Source organism: Bemisia tabaci, chromosome 10, assembly GCF_918797505.1.
Source record: "Bemisia tabaci chromosome 10, PGI_BMITA_v3".
Taxonomy (NCBI): Eukaryota; Metazoa; Arthropoda; class Insecta; order Hemiptera; family Aleyrodidae; genus Bemisia; species Bemisia tabaci.
The window spans coordinates 33,805,185-33,827,687 of record NC_092802.1 but is presented as its reverse complement, the minus strand read 5'-3'; the positions used below and the strand labels follow the sequence as shown (position 1 = coordinate 33,827,687).

Here is a 22,503-nt window from a genome sequence, read left to right as displayed (position 1 = left end):
TTTCCATTTATTATGTTATTTTTAAATACTTAATTTTAAAAAAAAAATCGGATTTCGACCGTTAAGAGTTAATAATATTTAGTCCGTCCCGACGCGACGCAGCGCCTGCCTTTTAAATTTTTATCTGCTGTTTATGTGCTGTAAATTAATAGAAATTCAGCAATCAAGGCAATTGACCAATGCCTCAAATCGAAGCCGGAAGAATGCAGGAAAAATTGAGTTAAACCTTATACCTTGGACCTTGAACCTTGAACCCTGAGCGATGCACCGTTCCTCAACTCTTCGAATGAGGAGCCCTTCGCGAGCTTTTCCATTGTTCTATTGTTTATTCGAGTCACTCAGGTAAAATCCCACACCTTGACGTTTCTAGCGGAAACGACATATCTCTCACGCTATTAACATTGGACTTAAGTGACATGAGCTTTAAAAGCTCTACAACATTAAAAGTTCGGGGTTTCATAATTTTTTGCACATCTACATCTACTACAGATGACATACATGTAAAGATCATCCTTATCGGTCCGGCAGTTCGTCAGAAATAGTGCTTCCAAGATTTTGCTTGTAGCTGTATAATATAGATAAAGAAGAAAGATTTCAAGGAAAAATATTCATACCATACCTTACCAAAAAATAATATTAATATTATCGTGATACGCACAGCTTTTGTTTGTGGAACTACGCACTACGCAGTTCACTTAGAGACTTTTTCTGTTCTTTGCCCCCCCCCCCCCTCTCTTTTTTGTAGTTCAGTATTTTTTGATGTTTCACTATAACGGACGTCTCCGAAATAATTTATTTCCGTGTTATTTTTCCTGTTCACAAAAGTTAACCCTCTTTCATTGTTTCGCAGCCCGGAGGTTCCCTGACCGGACCGCCAAAGAAACAAAACAGAGGATTTCCATGTCCTGATTACAATGACGCACGTGAGGTCCATCATCCACCTCGCAGTGGAACAAAGGACCCCTCCCTACGCACCACCTGACTAATGATGTTTACGACGGGATGCTGCACCCCTTCCTAAAATCCGTAAAGTTCGGGTTTCCCGCCACTGGAAAAACAGGAAAAAGTTTCTGGAATACACCCTAATTGCTAGAGGGGTCAGCAAGGGAGGGGGGATGGGATCGTTTGTGGTGGATACAGACAAACAGGATACGAGCTTATAAAAGGGAAACCCCAACCCCTAATTTCAATCAGTTTGGGTTCAGCAAGTGAAGTAGTTCAATGGGTGAGCAGGCCAGTGGGTCAGTGATGTGTTGTGTTGTGTTGTAGTGGTGTAGTGCAGTCGGATACTGGAATTGCAACACTTATACTGCAGGTTCTAATCCGTGAGTACACCGTATGATATCTTATTCATAACTTCTACTGTCACAAAATTTAATGTTTAAAAATATCCTCTACAATTTAGAAACTTATTTTTTAATTTTTTTTCATTTCAAAATTTTTATATTTCAAATTTTAGATTTAAATTTTTACTTTATAAATTGTAAGATTTTAACTTTTCAATTTGATTTTTATTTTAATGTTTCACATCATTTTTCCAATCTATTCATACTCAATAGGTCAATAGTACACATATATTACTACTACCACAACTATATACTTACTTACTACTCATACCATACTTATTTACTTACTGGACTTACTATACTGATTTACTTACTATACTACTCACTATTGATACACTATACACTATTGATCTATTGAGTCTGAAAAAATTGTTAAAAATGATGTAAAACATTAACATAAAAATCAAATTGAAAAATAAAAATTTTAAAATTTAAAACGTAAAAATTTTATTTCTAAAATTTAAAAGATAAAATTTTTGAAATTAAAAAAAATTAAATTTTAATAATCGAAAATAAAGTTTTTAAACTGTAAAGACTGTTAACTGTTAAACTCTTCATAAGGTCATTCGATGGACGCCATATTTCGTGTCAGAAAGGCATGCGATATATCGCATCAATTGGTTCTATTTTTTCAGCTACTCGTCATTTTTCTCCAAATTTGAGATCGCAATTCTGTTGTCAGGAGACTAATAAAGCACTCACTTACCAATTTTAACAAAGAAATTCAACATATTAAAGGCGTGTTTTTTCAGAGAGAAAACATCGCATTCGATACTGATACCGAAACTGCACTCGAATGCGATATTTTCCCTCTGAAAAAACCACGCCTTCATCACGTTGAATTTCTTTGTTAAAATTGGTAAGTATGAATGCTTCAGTCTCCTGACAACAGAATTGCGATCTCAATTTTTTTAAGTTTTATTCAAGATTTCGCCTACTACAAAAGTATTAAGAAATATGATCTCGATATTGGAGAAAAATGACGGGCTAGAAAAAATGGAACCAATTGATGCGATATATCACATGCCGTTCTGACACAAAATATGGCGTCCATCGAATCACCTTAAGCCGTATATTTCCCCTCTTCAAAAGCTTCACAGTTACTTTTCTCCCCCATTTGTATGAATCTTTTCAGAATTTACGAGAGATGCGGTTAGATGATTTTCAGCATTTTAATCGCAAGGAAAATTGGACTGCATTTTGTAATTTGCAACTTTAATTTCTGGCCCGGTTTAAAAACAACGTATGTGCCATTAGTTTCCCTATGCACGTACGTGTTTTTTCAGAATTTATAGCTCCAATTAAATTATTAATCTCTCGAATGACAAACTAGTCTTAGGTACTCTGTGTGTGTGTGTGTGTTTTTTTTCTTCTTTCTTTCTTTTTTCTTTATTCAAAATATAGAGAACTACAAAGTATTAACCCTAGTCTCTATGTTTTAATTTCATTTATTTTTTATCAGATTAGTATGAAACAAACACAGTAAAAGGACCTTGTTTTATTTAGTGTTTTTTCTTGTATACTTTAAACTACTTTTCCTCTTTTTCCATAGCTTCAGACTGATAGGAAAAACAGTTTTTCAAACTGTTCAGCTTAGTTTCATTTTCCGTGTTATATTCCGTAAACCTCAAACTACCTAATTTCCCTTTGTTTATCTTTTTTTTCAGATCGGCAAGAAACGAAGCGCTCACAGTGAAAGCTGTTTTACTCGCATTTTGATTATTGAATTTCACATTAATTATTTTTAGTGTTGCAAATATAAACATAAGATTTTCGCATAATTTAGCACGCTCACAGTGAAAGCAATTTTAAACGCATTTTGATCATTGAATTTCACATTCATTATTTTTAGTGTTGCAAATATTAAGGTGATTCGATGGACGCCATATTTTGTGTCAGAACGGCATGCGGTATATCGCATCAATTGGTTCCATTTTTTCAGCTACTCGTCATTTTTCTCCAATTTTGAGATCGCAATTTTGTTGTCAGGAGACTAAAGCACTCGCTTACCAATTTTAACAAAGAAATTCAACGTAATGAAGGCGTGGTTTTTCTAGAGAGAAAATATCGCATTCGAGTGCAGTTTCGATATCAGTATCGAATGCGATGTTTTCTCTCCGAAAAAACAACGCCTTTATTACCTTGAATTTCTTTGTTAAAATTGGCAAGTGAGTGCTTTAGTCTCCTGACAACAAAATTGCGATCTCAAAATTGGAGAAAAATGACGAGTAGCTGAAAAAATGGAACCAATTGATGCGATATGTATTGCATGCCGTTCTGACACAAAATATGGCGTCCATCGAATCGCCTTAACATAGATTTTCGCATAATTTAGCAGGAAATACTAAGACATTTTTAATCACTTATCACTTTTTTATCATTTATAATCACTTTAAAATGACTTTTATTAGTCGCTCACATCATCGCCTACCTGACATAAGGGCGTAACTACACTCTGCAGTGAACCCTGACACAATTCAATGCTTTTCCGGGCTCATCTCAATGTGTAGTTACGCCCTTCTGTAAGCCAAGCGACGAATTATCAAATAGCGAAAGAAAAGACAAAAGTAAAAATTAGCTTCATTACATTCCAAATAAATTATTAATTTTGCATTAGAATAAGAGATGGGTATCAGCTTTATCAAATTTATTTTATTTATTTATTTATTATATTTACGTACATGAGAACCCCATTATTGGAGCTATGGCACAAGTCAAAAAACAATAGCTGATTTTACATGAACAAAACTAATTCTCTAATAAATTTTTTATTTTCAAGTTAGGTTAAGCTCCAACTAATCATTCTTTTTTTTTATTCTTAGTTTGTTTCAGGCCTGCAAAAAACGAAGAAAATGCTCCGCAGTGATGAGCCATTGAAGACGGAAGTAGTGCCCTCCAAAATGTGCACCTATTTGTTCTATCGTATCCTTAACTTGAATGCCCTCAGTTGTTGAAAGAGATGAAAAGTATTTGCAATTCCTTTCAGTTCTGCATGGCTCTCTTGTGATACTATCGAACAATACTGCATTCAACTGAAAGTAATTAGACTGAATCATGTAGAAAGGAGTTAGCTTTTTCGGTTTATTGTAGCAAAGACATAAATGCCATAAATTTTTCTAAGTGAGCCAGAAAAATTAGTTTCTTTTCGCGTGATGCAGTTCAGTTACTCTACAGATGAATGCAAACTTGAAATTATCGAGAAAAATAAAACCGCAAAGAAACGTAGCCCGGACGCATTGTCGCTCCTCTGGCGTAAGGGCGTATCTCGATTTCCGCATGAGCCTCAAAAAGCATGGTTTTATATGCGAAATAGAGCTCACGTGGAAATTGAGATATGCCTTTAAGTCAAAAGGGCGACAGTATGTAAGAAGGTGGTACAATAGTAATTAATAGTAAAATAGGCCAAATGGTACAATAGTGCTGCGTCCACACAATTTTGCTGGGAAAACAAGGCCAAAAAGTTCGAAAAAAAAAAGAAATCAAAAAGTTCTCTTTGGCCTCGTTTCCCCCGCAAAATAGTGTGGATGCAGCACTATTTTACCACCTTTCTGCAATTAACGCTGCATGGTATAGTCAAAAAGCAACACGGAACGGCAATTTTAATTTGAAAAAGTAATACCTAAAATTTGATACATTTTGGCATGGTGCCTTGACTAGAATTTTGACAAGAGATAAATGGACAAATGGATATCGGACCTATGCACGCTAAAAGGAAGTATGTTGCATGCAAATAGTTCTCTTTAGCATCCATAAGTCCAGCTTAATAATCAGTGGCGTGGCATGAATTGCGACATATCGATTGATATGCCATTCAAACCTATGGTAAAGAATCGATTATGAAGGTGTTCGCTACGAACACCCTGTTTATCGATCCTTTTCCATAGGTTTGAATGGCATATCAATCGATATGTCGCAATTCATGCCACGCCACTGATGATCATAGAACAGAACTTTTAACAACGTGGATGAGGGATTAAATAGAAACGTAGAAGCCAGTTTTGTCACCTGTTGCTAATCATGCTAATAATTCTTGATTTGCCTTGTTTGTTTCAGATGCGGCTGAAGAAACGGGCTTGGGGGGAGGAATCGCTGAGGGGGGAGGTTCCCAGGGAAGGGGGGTTCGTAGGGTTGGGAAGTATCGCGGATTGAGGATTCCCAGGGGGGAGAGTCCCGGGGAAAGGGGGGTACGTGGGGTTGGTGCGGCATCGCGGGCTAGGGTTTCCTAGGGGGTTCCCGGGGAGAGGGGGGATGTTCGTAGGGTTTAAGTAGGATCGCGGAGTAGGGTTTCCCAGGGGGGAGGGGCCGCGGTGTAGGGGAATCACGGGGGGAGGCGTAGGATTTTTTTTTTTTTTTTCTGCGACTGGCTTGCTGAGATCCTCCGGGGCGTTACGTCCCGGGGTCCGCCGTCGCCGGCAGGGGCGCCCGCCGGGACCCCGTGGGTCCGTTGGGTGTCCCTGCCCCCGACCCCCCGCGAGGGGGGTCTTTGCCCCCCCGCAAGGGGGGGCTTTTTCCCCCCTCGCGGGGGGTTGGGGGTGGGGGCGCCCAGCGGACCCTTATGGGGTCCCGGCGGGCGCCCCTGCCGGCGACGGCGGCTCCGGGGCGTTACGCCCCGGGGATCTCAGCAAGCCACGAGTGGAAAAAAAAAAAAAAAAAAAAAAGGGAGGAGGTGGGAAAGGAACCTGGGGGCCGGAGGCCGGGGTTGGGGGAGGCCGCCATCGTAACGGGATCGTCGTACCGGGATCGTCGTACCGGGATCGTCGTACCGGGATCGTCGGATTTTTTTTTTTTTTTTTTTTTTTTTTTTTTTTTCAGGTGCTGCTGCTGCTGCTGCTGTTCCCGCAACCGAAGGTAAGATACCGTTTTATTTCGCCTAATTGCTAGATAAGGGTTATAATCGTTAATCAGTTTTAGTGGGCACTACTTCCGTCTCACGAGCAGAGCTGCTTTTTAGCAGAATCAAAAACGGCATGGAGCAGAGGAAGCTGGAGCTGCGTCAGCGTTGGTAAGTGTGCTTTCCCCCCCCCCCTCCCCCTCCCCCGTGGATTAGGGCTCATGGCGACACCACGTTAAAAAAAACGCGCCGAAAGCTCTACCTCCAGGAGCAGTACCGTATCATTTTCCTGATCGGACTTTCCTAAGGTGGTGTGGAAATGAGCCTTTCAAAAGTTGTTTCCCCATTCCTTTTCGAGTATGTGCTTTCTAGTTTCTACCTGTACACATGAAAAACATAAATAAGTGACGTCAAAACCTAAAAATCTTTTTATTGAACCGTGCGAAACTGAAATTTTCAGGTGAGAGCATTACGAAGCTGTAGAAGTGTGAATTTTTTTTTATATTCAGAGCAGAAATTCAAAATCTTGCAAGTGTTATCAGGTGTTGCTATACCTAATGTTCTAAGTTTCCAATAGACCAAATTTAGAGGTTTTATTCTCTGCAAGGATTACTAACCAAAATGGTTCCTTGAAGTTTTCTATGATTTACTTAGAATACATGATTATAAGTATGTTGGTTGATATTCACTCAAAAAATAAAACATGATCGGAGACTTTTCGTCGCAAACTAAAAAACGCATTTTTCACTTTTCGTCGCAAACTGGAAAACGCATTTTTCGAGTTCAGCTATGAAGATGTGACCGTCAAAGGGGCCCCAAGTAGCACAGATTGCAATACGTAGTAATTACATAATGTAAATATTGCTATTCGACTGAGTGTTGTGTATGTTGCCTAGCTCCTATTTGAAGGGGCCCCATTTACTGAAACTTATTGCAAGATATCGACGGTGTAAGTCGGCAATCACATAACTCGGAAAACGCGATTTTTCAGGAGAGGGAAAAAACTCTCTACATTCCTCATCTTTGAAGGTAGAGGAGAAATAATTCTTAGAGACAGCAAGAATAAGATGTTTCATAAGACTCTATCATCATTTTGAATAATATTCTTGTCTGTCAGGAGAAATGACCGAAAAACCGAGTTACCGCTGGGAAGCAGAAACAATAATTAGTATAACGTTTGTAAATAGTACCTATTTATAAGCGTAGTTAAGTTAGAGTCCACCGACTCACCAGCTCATATTTTAATCTCTCTTATTTTTATCAATAACGTAAAAACGGTTAATACTTTTGTAGTTCTGTTGTATTTACAAAATAAAAAAAAAAAAAAAAAAAAAAACTGTTCACGATTCTTCCGGGAGAGCGCGCGTTGTGTAAAAATGCGGCGCGACGGCACGAGTTATGTGTTATTGGAATTAATGCCGAGATATGTGTTTTGAGTTCTACGTTTTTAGGTGACTTCCAGATTTTTTTCGACTGAAATATTTTGACAGCAGGTAAAGGGCATCTACTACACTTCATTTCTGCAGCTAACTCAAAACCGCCAAAAATCGAGTTATGTGATTTCCGACTTACACCGTCGATATGTCTTACGTTATTGATTGCTTTAGGCTCATCAATTTGGAGCAATAAAAGACTGGGTTCATAAACCACAACAACAAGTCCACGATGAAGCATTTGAAGGAAGCCTGCCCAAAGTTCCGCGCATAAAAACCTAGGAAAAGCTTTGACAAAAATCAAAGGAATGTTCCTTCCCAAATTTTCCTTTAAATAGGTATTTGAACTCTCAAACACCCTTCTTTGTACTCTTGTTCACGGCCGGATTTAGGGGGTGGCCACATGGGCAGCGGCCCATGGCGGCAAATTTTGCAATTTTTTTAAATGTAGGTACTTAAAAAAATCGGATTTAGAAAAAAATTACAAACGGGAAAAGGCTACAAAATCTCTCATTTCCTGAGAGTATAGTAATTTCTAAGTTTGTCGTTTTTCGGTGATGCAAGAGACAGCACCTTTAATTAGTCGAGTAAAGAGAGAAACCAAACACGCAATCTGGCCTAGAGCGGGGCGGCGCGCAGAGAGCAATGATGACGAGGACTTTTTGCGCGGTCGGCATGTAACACATATTAGCGCCTACAAGACTGCATGAATACTTCACGCATTGCGTCAAACACAGTGAGGTTGGCAGCAGGCGACTCGGCGATCGGCGTGAAACGCACAGCGCCTACAAGACTGTCGGAATACTTCACGCAATGCACCAAACACAGTGCGGCCAGCGAGGCGCGGCGCGGCGGTGGAAGCTAAAATTATTAAACCACATTGATGTTGGTCCTTTCATAATTTTTTCGTTCATGTCTGATAAATGCCTTGTCCACACAGAGATAGGTTTAGGTACGGGACTTAAACTTTCGCGCACAGTTCCGTGAACTTTTGCTAGTAGTGTTGACAGGACTTTTGCAAAAAATGTGTCCAGCACAAATAAACGCGTCTAATGCACCCCTCCTCCTCCGGCACGGTCACTTGATGGTTCTGATTGATGTTTTAAAATGAATGAGAGGAGGCGTCAAAATACAGGCGGCCCATGGGCGGCAAGTAGGTAAATCCGGCCCTGCTGTTGTTCTCGTTGCTTTTAACAGTTTGTTGCAAATTAAGCACAAAACACAATCAGAGCACCGTTGCAAAGTTTATGCGACACGCGTTGTAACACATCAAACGCTCAAAACTTTCGCGGGCCATTTTTCAAATACTATAACATGAGAATTTAGACGACAGGGTAACCACTATCTCCATACCCTCACCCTCACCCTCAATCATTACTAATGAAAAAGGGCCTCTTTTGCGTCCCTCATGACAATGAGAATTTTCATCAGCGGTTTTATTTTTTCTTGAAATGGACTCGTGCTTCGTTGCAATGCATCCGAACTTTCGTCGAAAGTTATAGTTTTTTTTTTTTCATCAGTTGGTGTTACTGATAATCTCCTCCCCTCCTGATTCCTCCCTCTGCCCCCCTTCCCACCCTTCCCCTCCAAAGCGACTGTTTTTGTTTTCATTGTTATCACAGATTTTTTTTGTTTTGATTTCCCTGCAAATTCCTCAGCTGCTTGTGTCGCCATTCGTTGAATGCGGTAACTCATAAATTATTGACGATTTTTAACTTCTCACGTGTGCAATGCGCTCAAATTAAGTGTTGCGGTGTCATTTCCATCCTCGTTCTCGCTGTTCGTGATAACGCTTTAATTACCCAGGATACTAAACAACACTCCTAATGATGGTCTAGTTTGTGCCTCATTTCCTTCCCTCAGATGATTGATCATCAACTCACGAGTTTTATGGCTCGTAGTAATCTTGCTGCAGTGTACATCTTCGTTCATGGAAGATTTTTCTCGTGACCTTTTAATGTAAGCCTTTTTACAGGGCCGACGGACAGACATCGTATGAATCATGGCTCCGAATATAAATAGCGAGGAACTAATTGGATATTGGGGAAGACCAACTTCGACGGTCGATTGGTGTGAGAAGAACTATGAATTCAGTATTTATGTCGCTGAAATGAGTGAGTACCTTTTCTCTCTCTATGGGCTCAGCTGCACCTTTAGCAAAACGAAAGAATAATTGTGTCAACGGTGCAGAAAGGTTTCGGAAGCAAAAAATAGCTGTGATCTTAGTCCTAAAATTTCTTCTTTCTGCAAGAAAATTATTACATTATATTATATTACACTGTTTATTCATACTGTAAAGCCTTGTTGGGCTGGTTAATAGGCTGCTGAGGAAAGAGATAAAAGAGTGAATAGGTAAAAAATTATGACAGGAACTGCGGAGGAGGCTGGCAGACAGCTATTCAGTCCTTGAGGAGACCCTTCAATAGCCCATTAATAGAGTGAAAGGCTTCAGAAAGGCGCAGTTTAGAGGCATGGTTGATTCTTTACTCCTCGAAAGTTACGGTGTAATTCTCTTACCACATGAGCCACAGAAAGCCTTGAGATAGGTACCTGTACAAAGAACAGGGTTCACGCAGAAATTTAGATGCCCCCTAACATCAGAGGAGCAACGAAGTTCCTTTTTCGATAGAGGATTGTTCATATCCAATTGAAGGGCATTGAATATTTGTATAGGCATGAACTTGACATGATAGTAAAGCCAGGTTTTTTTTAAAAAAAAGTAAAAAGAAATATCTGTTGTTTATTTTTACAATTTTTGTCCTTTTATTTTACTTTCAGGCAATACAATCAGTAACTTGATGATGATTCTTCCACCACTATGGGGTATCAGAGAAATTATAAAGTACAAATTAGACAAGATCTTCATTCTATGCCAGATCCTGCTTCTGAGTGAGTAACAAAATCACTTATTTCTTCTGAGCTAGAAAGAAAATTTTAAATTTCATCTCTATTGTCCAGGGCTGTTCAGCTCGTAATAGTTTTTATGATCAATGGACTATGTCGTTTTGACAATTGAGGGCATTATTCCAAGTCATTTGTTTTGCAGAAAAATCAACCAGTTGTCAGCTAACAAGTAGGTGCCTTTGGTGGGTTGATTCTCCTGCCCTAAAGAAGGCTTTGACTGACACTCTCGTGTGCCCGAACAACTCAGCCGACCAATCATTTAACTCCATTTCCCATTTGTCTTGTCCTGTACAGTCAACAATTGTCAAAATTTCAATTGTCGGTCCACTGGTGCCTACATGAGAGCCTGAATTTTAAATTTAGCAAAACGGGGGTAAGAATAAGGGCTGTTTAGCCTCCACTGTAGCTGCATTTCCTCGAGTCTACGATTTTTTGCTCTTTGAAGGTCTATCTATTACGGAATGCATCATGATCAGGTCATTTTCAGTCTCTTTTTGGGGGCTGATGATGGCCTGAATATTGCCTGAATTCGATTTCGGTGAAAAATGCGGATTTTTTGGCATTCGACCAGGAATCCGCATTTTTTGCTCAGATCGGCCTTTAGACCAATATTTAGGACAGTAGTAGACCAGGAAAGAGACCAAAAATGACTCAACTATGATACATTCCATAAAATATAGAACTTCAATGATTAAAAAACTGTAGAGTTGAGAAAATTCAGAAAGGGCCCAAAAATGCCGTTTATTGATAACCTTCCTTTTATCCATTATCTCTTTCTCCTCTCTTTTTTTGTGAACGTTTGACTGTTCCAATTAGTTCCAATCCTTTTTAACTCATACAAAAATAGAAAGGTACGAATGGTTCACAATTATGGAGAGATCTATAAAGTGAATACTTCCCACTTTCAGAGCAAAACAAAATAATAATGATAATAATAATACTAAACTTATTATAAATTATTATATATTTTGCAGCTGTTGGTTTGGGATCAACGGCCTTCCATATGACCTTACTCTATGAAATGCAGCTGTTTGATGAATTACCAATGGTTTGGGGAACCTGTGTATCTGTCTACATTTTGTAAGTGATTTGATCATTCTCCTAGCCTAAGCACCAGTTTTTCAGCTCATCATAGCTTTCACTCATGTTTTCCTAGATCTTTCTGAAAGACAGGGAATGCGAATAACTTTCTCTTTTTCTCAAAAGCTGGCACCATTGTGTTTCTCGCAAAAGTTACATTTACAGAAGTACACAAATCACAAAGCCCTGATGCATGCAACAGCTCATTTCTTACTTGTACATTCTTCTTGTTTCCTTTCCATTCAATTGCTCATTGCACACTTTTTATAAATCGACGGTGTACGTCGGCAATCACATAACTTGGTTTGCGACGTCACAGACATCCTGTCACACTTTATTTTTTAAATTGAAAACTACTCAAGGGCAATTCTTTAAAACTGCTGTGATTTTTCTTCTCTGCGTGTAGAAAATTCTGCATAAACTTGAAGGAATGATGTCACTTTGTTCTCCTTTAACTAAATAATATAGAGGCGGAGATTTTCAGACACCGCAAACGAGATATGTGATTGTCAACTTACGCCATCGAAATGCTCTCACAAATCAATCTGAGCAGCAGTATACACTTAAAAGTATTAGATGCAATGCAAAAATCAGAGACTTCGCTCATCCCTAACAACATTTTAAGAGAGTTGAAAAATTTTGCAAGTAGCAGTATCAAATGTGTCATTCCGTTATCTTTCTGAGCTTTGAAACTTGTGTTTTCCAAAGCTCTATTGCATCAAACGTTTTATGATAGTTCTCCCTTTCCTTGCTTACAGGAAAAACCTCTCGTCGGAGGAACCCAAGCAAATTCGAAATAATGGTCAGAACACTCTGAGAAAGTTGGTGCTTGCCTCAACCTTATTCTTCTTCGCTGTATCTTTCACAACCATCTACTTATGGTGGCCGCAGCCGTTCTTCCAACACACGAGTTTTGCGGTGCTCCTGTTTGTTTCATTTTACCTTCAGTACAAAATCACGAGAAATTCTCAATGCTCTTTATGTCAGAAATTTCTGAAGTTTACGATATTTTTCTTCGTTTTTGGTTTCTCACTTTGGATCATAGATAAAGCAGCATGCTCTCAATTAACGTAAGTTGCATTTATTCCTGAGTTTAGCTCTTGCTTTCTTACATCTGTATTTCTACAGAGTGATCCAAAAGTACTGCATTACCTCCTATAACCCCTGAGGTTTTTGCCCATTTTAGGGTATTCCCCTTTAAATTTTTGGGGGGGCTCCCATAAGTTTCCTTTGACTTAGAACTACTCACAAAATTACAAGTCCCTACTCTGTTTGTTCAAAAATTACAGGTGTGATGCTTGATGCTGGTGGCACGGGACTTTTAGATCACCCTATGTATCGATAATGAAAGCTGCAAAACAAGTATCTCGATCGCAATTTTTCATAATTTTTGCTGTTGATCTTAGTTTATTTATCCTTCTATTCTATTCTTAAAGAAAAGTCAACGGATGTTGTGGTTTGAAATTTCTACAAAATATTGTGTACAGGCAAAGAAAAGCCAGTAAAAATTCCAAGTAGTGATGTTTGTTTGGCCTCCTTTGAAGGAACAAAGAAAAACAGATAAATTAACTGTGTTGCAAATCAAATTACATTTTTTGCAACTTTCACCATCTATGGTTTCTCTTTTGTCAGGAAAAATTCCAAGGAATAAAGTTTATCGATCTTTCCTTATATCTAGATCCCTATTGAAGCCATTTGCCTGCAGCATATAGTCAATTTGAATGCATTATTTCCATTGGATGATTTTTTGTAGATGATGTAATAGAAAATGGCTAAGGTGAAAATATCTCCTTTCCACAAGAAGAACCACTGTTACCTTCAAATTTTCATTCAGTCACTCAGTTGCAGAAGGGTGTTCAGAATGGTCCTACTGTGTTTGTCTCTTTGTTGATCTCCAGATCCTCACCTCAACTAAAGATTGTGGCATCATCCAAATATTTTGCATTTTGTGTTCTTTTCTCCAGGTTTCTATATTATGCTCTTTTCAGAATTTACTTGGTTAAGGTGATTTGGTGGATGCTATATTTTATGTCAGAGAGACATGTGGTAATTCGCATCGATTGGTTCTATTTTTCAGCCACTCGCCATTTTTCTCAAATTTTGAGATCGCAATTCTGTTGTCAGGATACTAAAGAATTCACCTCCCAAATTTGACAAACAAATTCAATGTAATGAAGGCGTGGTTTTTTTAGAGGAAAAATATCGTATTTGTGTGCAGTTTCGATATCAGTATCAAATGCAATATTTTTCCTCTAAAAAAATCTCGTCTTTATTACGTTGAATTTGTTTATCAAAATTGGCACGTGAATTCTTTAGTCTCCTGACAACAGAATTGCGATTTCAAAATTCGAGGAAAATGACGAGTAGCTGAAAAAATGGAACCAATCAATGCGATATATCGCATCTCGTTCTAACACAAAATATGGCGTCTATCGAATCACCCTAAATGTTTAAATCTTCCTTTTTATTATTGATCATTTTGAATTTCTTCTAAGTTAATTAAATCTCTCGATTTTTCCAGATCTCTACGTGCTAGGATTCCTGTTTACTTCAACCCTGTCACCCAGCTCCACAGTTGGTGGCACATATTTGCAGGATATGCATCCTATCTACAAATTCTTTTATGGTATATCTTTTGGAATATTTTCCTTGTCTAGAAGCGAATTATATTTGAAGTTCAGAACAAGTTCAGTCCCGGTTTGTCTCATCAATCACCAACACCAGTGGACACCATTGTTACCAGATTCGGCCAATCAGATCCGTTGGTTTTCGATACCACCAACCTTTTTTAGAACCACCTCGCCAGGTGGGACCAAAATCACGCATCAACGTTGCGACTCGTTAGTCACCGAATCGGAAGTTCCGAACTCAAATAAAATTGAAGCACGGACGTCCGGGCGCAAAAGTAGGACCGAACTTCAAAATAAAATTTGCTTAAAGTCAGATAATTTGAATAAAGTCAAGTAAAACAGTCACATCTATGTTGCTGTGTTCCAAAATCTTGTGCCCTTTTTTCAAATTTTTGGATAGAAACCAACCAATATCCTCACTCAAACATTGTTGCAATATTTATTGCCCACACTGAGGTTATCTCTACAAAGTTGTTAGCAAAAAGTTCGTTGGTTTCTCTCTAAAAAATTAAAATAGAAGATCAGATTTTGGAACACTGCAACATAGATGTGATGGTTTTGCTTAACTCCATCCATTTTGGTCTTAGATCTTCCCCAGATGTATGGAAGTAAGTCTCTATAATATCAAACTGAAGTTTGCTTCGTGAGGCTATTGTCACCATGAAAAATGAACCATCTTTTATTCTCATTAACAAAAGAAAGCAATCAAACATGAACTTCAAAACGCAATGAATGGCTAATCTAACAGGACACAGAAAATTTCAAAGCACATAATACTAGGTAATGGAATACATGGATGAAACATCATGTCAGTCTCCCCTTGATTTTTTTTGAAATTTTCCCCAATTCACTTAACTTCTGGACTTCGGGTGACTTATGATGCAATATCAGCATGTTGCCGTGGGGTTTTATTTTCTCTCTTTTTTTTCTTTTTTCTACACTTATATTAAAAAAATTGAAAACCTACGGCATGTAAACAGAGAAACTACCAGATCACGTATCTCGGTTTGCGACGCTATAGACTTTCTGCCATATTTTACTTTTTAAATGGAAAACTATTCAACGGCAATTCTTGGAAACTTATGTGATTTATCTTCCCTGTGCAAAGAAAACTCCATGAAAACTTCAAGGAATCATCGTGATTTGCTCTTCCTAAAAAAAAATAAAAAAGAGCGAAGATTTTTAAACAATGCAAACGAGGTCTGGTAGGTTCATCGTCAATGTGTGATTTGCTGGAACAGCACCTAACTCATCAAATTTTCTGTTTCAGTATTCATTCATGGTATGATCTTGAGATCAGTTCTTCAAAAAAGACACTGCGGTTCGAAAATGGTTTTAGTTTAAGGCCCACTGTTTCCAAAAAGCGGAGATGAAATTAATCATCGTCAATTGAAAGATAATACAAACAATTATGTCTCTGTTACCTCTCAGTCTTCACAGTGCATGAAGCATGAAAGATTTCGAAGTCAGGTAAGGGACCTTATCTCTTCAGCAGGTTTTTACAACAGCTGGCTCATTTTATACAATTATATTTACTAGTAATACATTTTTAACCTCTGTTTAGATTTCAAGCGCTCTACTAAAACCCAGACAACTTGAATAGTGTCGGAACCATCACGTAGAAGGATGCACCATGCATTCTAGATGTGATGAGAGGGATACCTTAGCTCAAATATCTCTCTTCAAACTTTTCAGTATACTCAGTGTAATAATCCCTAAGTGCTACAGAAAAACAAAAATGGACAGTTTTTTAAACTGTCTCTACTGCCGCTAATTGCTTAAAGATTTAACTTTAAAATATAAAAATGCATCTCGAAAATGCTTCACATTAAGAGTTCAACTTGTAGTGCTTTGTAAAGGGATTTCTTATCTGAAACAAAGTATATGCCTCCATAAAATGTAAGCTTTTCTCGTTTAAAAAATATCTAGATCTCAGCAAAGCTTTAATGTACATTTATCATTCTATTTAGTAACTTAATTGCGAAATGGCTCAAATACAACGCTACAGGCTTGCATTTTTTTAAACTGACCACCAAGAGCTCCAATCATTTTTGTCCCGAAAAACTGCACAAAAGTCTTACAATTTTATGTCTGAAATTTTCTTTTCATTCAACCGTTTTCTCCAAATATTGATGTAAATGTAACTGAAAATCAAAAATATATTGTGATTTCATCATATGAAAAATCTGCAGTGATATTTTTTACAGGGTTGCCACAGTCAGGGAATACCAGGATATGCCAGGGAATTTAAAAAATACAGGGATTTTCTAGAAATGTTAGGAAAAACGACGAAAGTGTTAGGGAAAAATTGTTAAGTTGCCTTTACTTGGTTTGTTGAATGGTTTGATGTTTCGAACAACAAAGTTTGCCTAAAAACTATCTCAAATCATGTTTTTCTAATCATCTGGCAACCTTCAATTATCAGGGAATTTCGCCAAAATGTGTTCGGGAAATCAGGAAATTTCGTTTTCTGAGTTCTGTAGCAACCCTGTTATTACTTTAATTAGGATTGATATGATCTTAACTGTATGAGAGTAACCAGAAATCATTTTATACGGAGGTACATTTTCCAATTCTTTTGTTTCAAATACAAAAAAGGACTGTCATCCCTCCCCATTCAAAAACAGAGATAGGTTGTAAAAAAATCGTGCGATTTGTGATTGGCGGGACCTTGATTTTTTGTGGAGACAAGAGATTAAAAGAACCAAGCCTCCATCTTCACTTCTTAACTAATTATGCATTTGTCTCCCACTAAGTGGCCTTGAACAAATATCCAATATCGGTTGTTCTACTTTTTTTCTGAAATTTTGTTTCATGCAGAAAAAGTTTCGTTGATCAATTTAAGTCCTTCATCCACAGATTTAAAGCTCCCTCCATTTTTCCCTTGCACAGATTTCAAGGGACGCAAGTTTTTTGCGACAAGATGAATGTTTTGTTTTCCACTCTTTCATTGATACTCCATTTTTCCTTATTCATTGGGCAGTTGATTCATGCCCTCCGAATGAGCACCTCTTTTCAGAGTTTGAAAGAGTGTGCAACAAGTCCAAGATTTTAATCTTCTCTATCAATGACATAACTTTCCGTAAACGCTTTGAATCTTCCTGTAATCTAATTTTTTTTCCTCTTCCCTTTGTTATTATATTGTTACACTATCTTTTTCTGTTGTCTTTGTTTCGGAACATCTTACACTGCATTATTCATATACATATATTTGATCTTTTCAGTAATAGTAATGATATGAAAGTAATAAATTTTAATCCTTTTAGAATATCATTATCACATGTATACATATTCAACGCTTTAAAGCGCTCCTGGGTGTTCTACGACCCTTAACCACCACTGTTTTCTGTTACATCATAACCCTTCAGGAATCTTGTTTTTGAGCATTTGGCATCAAATACCATCCCTCCACGCCCTCATAAAGCGCCTTCTATGCTTCTCCTAGGAGTCCCATCCAGGACCCATTTCGGCAACTTTTCATCTGCCTCTCCCTGCACATGACCGTACCATATTAGTTGTCTCATTATGACTGGAATGAGACAACAGGAGATTGTGGATAGCAAAAGAACAATATTGGTATTGAATTTTGAAGAAAAAAAAGAAAACCGATAAAAAGGTAATTCCATTACGTTCCCACTCCCTTTTTGTTACCGACACTCCGTTGGCAAGAAACAACTGCTCTAAGACAGATTTCTTAGCAAATCTGAGACTTTTATTTCCCTTGAAGCAACCAGTGTTGTTTAGGTTGAAATTAAATTTCATCAGTAATCATTTAGCATGTCGTCCCTTTCTGAGGTTGTATCATTTTGGCAATTTCTGCTGCGAACTGATCAAGCTTTGTATCAAGTTACCGATTGTTACCTCCTAATCTTTTTTTTTTTTTTTTTCAAATGCACAAAAGCACAAGTCCATTATAAATCTTAAAATTCTTAGAATTGGCCAATCCATTCTTCAAGTCTAAAGCTGTCACTCCTAAGCCACCTGATTCGACTGTTATTGTTACATTTTACCCTGAAGAAATGATATTTACAAAGTAGTGAAATTCAGTACTTACTCACACTTTATAAAATTCAAAGTTTGGGATTCTTTGCAGCCAAGTTGGCTGCTGAAGAAAGAAACTATCCAGAGTTGAAGCGCAGGGTTCAGAAAGGGCTCTTTTCAGTTGTGGTCTCAGATTCTCAGTTAATGTCACATCCATTATGATCGAAGCAAATGTTTGTAATTCTTGGAACTTCTACTGAATATTCTTTATGATGAAACAATGCTCTAAACAAGACAAAATTCCAAAAAATTAAAAAATGTTAGTGAATTCACATAGTAGTTTCCTCCCTCAAATGTAATTTGGAAGTGGAGGTTCTGAAACACTGCAACCTAGCGGTGCTCTTTCTGCATCCAGCGCCTCAGTTATGAGTTTCAAAACTGCTCCAATTTTAAAGTTATGAATGCGCAAAAAAAAGTGCTGAATTTAACTCATCTTAATGTCTCTCGCCAAAATTGGTTCAAGTAGATTGTGTTTAAGTTGGTCTCAAAATATTTTGTGTCAAATCAGAATTTTATTGTTAATTCTTAAAATGATTTGTGATTTTGATCAAATTTTCTGATTTATTTGTTGATACAAATACAATCAGCCCTAGATTTTTAAGTTTTCATTTTGTTTAACCACCTATGTTAGAGGATAATGTTAGGCATTTATAGTACGAGCACAATCAGTGCACTAGCTTTTCATCAATTACAACAATAAATGAACTTCTGGTATCCTGACTGTATCAAGATTAGGTGTGCATTCACTCAAAGTAGGGTGCAACAGATTCTTTGAGTTGTATTCATAGTCGTTCCTTGAAATATCAGGCCTTTTTAAGAGGATTCTTGAGTCACTTTTTTTTTTTTCAAAGAAACAATTTTTGTGTTTCGTTTCTAATCAAATTCTACATATCTTCAGCTATAATTCAAGACGAAAATCTTTAAAATCTGATCATTATTGAATAAGTTATGCAACGTTTTGTGACGCACAGAGAAATGCAATCCTTTTATTTGCTCAAAACTTCAACCAGATTTTCCTCAAAACAACGTTTTTTGATCTTGAGGTACACTTTTCTCAAGATCCACTGGATAGATCTTCAAAAATTTTTTTTTGTTTTTTTCTTAACCTCTTTCTCAAATTACAGAGAAGAGGGTTTTCCTTTATTTTCCTTCCAAAAAAATAAACTGTGAGCGCTTACATAGTCCAAATGAGAAGGTATCATTGGGAGCAAATGACACCAAGCCTTGCTAATTTTGAAAGTTAACACGGATGAAATTATGCAACTTAAAGTCAGGCGTTTCCACATAATTGAACACTGTGGCTAAGCTGTTGTCATGTCATGAGGAGGTATCGCTGGGAGCAAATGACACAAGCTTTGCTAATTTTGAAATTTTACACGGATGGGATTAAGCAAATTAAAATCAGGCATTTGCACATAATCGAAAAATGTGGCTAAGCCGTTGTCATGCCGTGTTTTCAAAAATTTTAAGGAGGTAGATTTTCGCTTTTTTACCATTCAACGAATAATCAACATCTCTGTCACGGCACTGACATCAGATAAGACATGTTCCATTCCAAATTTATCTACAGAAACATAACGTCCTATTTTTTCTACAATTTGGAGATCACCTTCCTTAGCTGCAAATTTGGATGCAGCTCCTTGGAGTGTTGTACTTTTTAGATGTGCTCGGTTTGAAAAGATCATTGAGTGAGTGGAGCGGATCTGATCTACTTTGTGAGGTTTGAAGAGGAACTTTACCTGTCTTCATGAGTCCAGTTTTTGTTGTTTCTCCTTTGGTAGAAAAATACTTTCTTCAGAAGAGTCAGATGCCGCAAGCTGTGATAGTACTGATGAAAAAGCCTTTTTATCACATAATATTTGTTATTTAATAAATAAAAAGTTAAGAAGACGTAATATTTATTTTTTGCGCCCTGAGAATTACTTCTGAAAACTAAACGGATCAAAAAAAAATCAGCACTTTTCTAAGCGCTCAACCAAAAACTAAGTTTATCTAAGGCCTTAGAAATGAGGTCTCAAAACTAAGCACTTTTAAGCAGTTTTCTAAACTTGCGCAAACCATGTTTCGTAGGTCTGTTCAAGACGTAGGTTCAGAACAAGAGAAGAGACCGAAATACCAATGACAGGAATCACGGGTTCGAAAGTAGGAAAAAGACCAGGATTTTAGGCATCTCAGCCTTCATATAGAGACGCTCACGTCATTGAGAAGTCGAGTGATGAAAAATAATCATTGGATCGTGATTGGATGAAGCTACCTCGCTTATCTCTAATCTTCTCGATCAAGTCATCATACGGAAATGATAAGGGGCTTGGAGGACAAGGTGCATAAAGGCAGTTTTTGAAGAAGTTGAGATATTAGTGATTTCAAGTTAAACAAATCTTGATGCATTCTGCAAAAAATACGCTCGCAGATTCCAATTTTTGAACATCAAAAAGGCGGTCACTGTGTGTCAACTTTCGTTTCTCTATAAGGATCCATGTAATTTTGAAACTACGAACATGTATTTCTCGAAATAGCAAAAGCTGCACATATGCATTGTCCTCCTTGCTCCTTAATTCTGTAATAAGATTAGGGGTTGAGTCACCCAAAAAAGGGACTTCTGAGTTGCTTAGGATTCGAAAAATGATTGAAGAATTGAAATAAGAAAAAAGTAAATATTTAGGTTTGAAAAATTTGGGAAAGTTTTGACAAACAGAAAAGAATTTTTTGGCCTCATTTACTAATATTTTTTTTTTTTTTTTTTTTTTTAACATTCTCGAAAATTTCGAATTTCAAAATTTTTAAAAAATCCTCTTGTTTTAAGTTAGGAAAAAGAGTCTAAGAAATCCAACCAAAAAGTTTCTAAAAACCCGTTCTGTAAAACCTGAGAAAAGTATGCCTTAGCATCAGCTTATTTTACATAGTGGAGATAGGGACCTATGATTCTCCTTAAGGAATGAGCCTCACCACTTTGGAACGACTATGAATACAACTCTATATCAAGTAGATCGATGGATACAAAATGTGTTGAGATGGTGAAGTTGTAAGAGGAGGTGATAAAAATTCAGGAACTAGTGTGTTTTTGGTGTAATTGAATGCAACAGTTGAAAGGGATGAGTTAGCTGATCTGAATGGTAATTGTTTTGTGCAAGAAGCAACGATAACATGACATACATTATCGTCGCATAAAAAAATATATTACTGACCATAATCTATATGCAATGCTACTAACTCTTTACGGTAAAAATTATGTAATTTTTCAACATTGTACGATGTTTCTCACAAGGAAACATATCAATGGCTAAGAAACAATACTGCCACTCTGCAAAAACTGACAATTTTATAGTGCAAAAAAGAAACTTCACCATTTTTGAAATTTTGAGGTTGGATTTGCAATTTCTTATATGCCTTAAGGTGCTCCCATGCGAAATTGAACAAAACTAATTATGTTCATTTCCTTGCGTATTTTATACTGTAGAATGCGGCAAAGTTGCTGACTCGTTTTTGATAAAATTGTCAGTTAGATGGTCTATTGTTTCTTAGTGCTCAATAAGCTGAAGTAACCTTTCTGTGATAGAAATTTGAGAAATTAATCAAATCGTCCTCATGATTCATATCATCTATGGCCAGAATTTTCTTGTCATTTTCTCGAACTTTTTTTCTAGTTCTTCATCATTGTTAAAGTATATTGTAGATTGTAGATGTAAAACTTTTTATGTCAGATAACCAGTACTTTTTTGTAAAATTATGTGTATACCTTTTTCTGATGAAGCAAATTTCGATGAGCAAAATAAACCATCAGCTCATTTTGTCTTTGAATGGCCCCGGACAAAGAATCTCAATCTCTACCTTTTTTGCCTCATTTTAATTGTTAAGTATTGATAAGAAGCCTAAATTGGATTAAATTTTGCAAATAGTAACTTCTATTCCTGGTTCATTTTATAAACAACAAATGTGCCGCTGGTTTCTTAATGAGGATAGGTGCTTTTACAGATGATCCAGAAATCATAGTTCCTTATTACAAAATGTAGTCCAAATGTCGATGAAACTTCACAATATAAGTACACCCTTTAAACTAGTCCCTTAACTTGCCTGGATTACTCTCTAATTATTAACTATTACCCACTGCATTTATTTCTACTCATTGTTTCTGGGAAACGAAAGTTCTAAAATATAATACTTGTAGTCTAAAATTATCAACTTATTTCTCACATGCAGCTGTGGCTCTCAAAAAAATTGGAAACTAAGGAGATGTAAGT

At 37.2% G+C, this 22,503-nt stretch overlaps 1 protein-coding gene and 1 long non-coding RNA gene across 2 annotated transcripts; one reads left to right on the top strand and one right to left on the bottom strand.

Moving 5' to 3' along the window:
- The first annotated feature begins 9,236 nt into the window (after positions 1–9,236).
- On the top strand, positions 9,237–17,829 carry bwa (alkaline ceramidase). Its single transcript, XM_019052245.2, has 6 exons — positions 9,237–9,724; positions 10,389–10,499; positions 11,489–11,594; positions 12,353–12,664; positions 14,116–14,220; positions 15,495–17,829. Exons 1-6 carry the CDS (start codon positions 9,613–9,615, stop codon positions 15,595–15,597), a joined length of 849 nt encoding a protein of 282 aa, XP_018907790.2. The 5' UTR covers positions 9,237–9,612; the 3' UTR covers positions 15,598–17,829.
- On the bottom strand, positions 16,162–22,197 carry LOC109037536 (uncharacterized). Its single transcript, XR_002009483.2, has 2 exons — positions 20,005–22,197; positions 16,162–18,490 (listed from the first exon to the last, which is right to left on the bottom strand). It is a non-coding gene; the product is annotated as an uncharacterized lncRNA (long non-coding RNA).
- Positions 22,198–22,503: the final 306 nt, after the last annotated feature.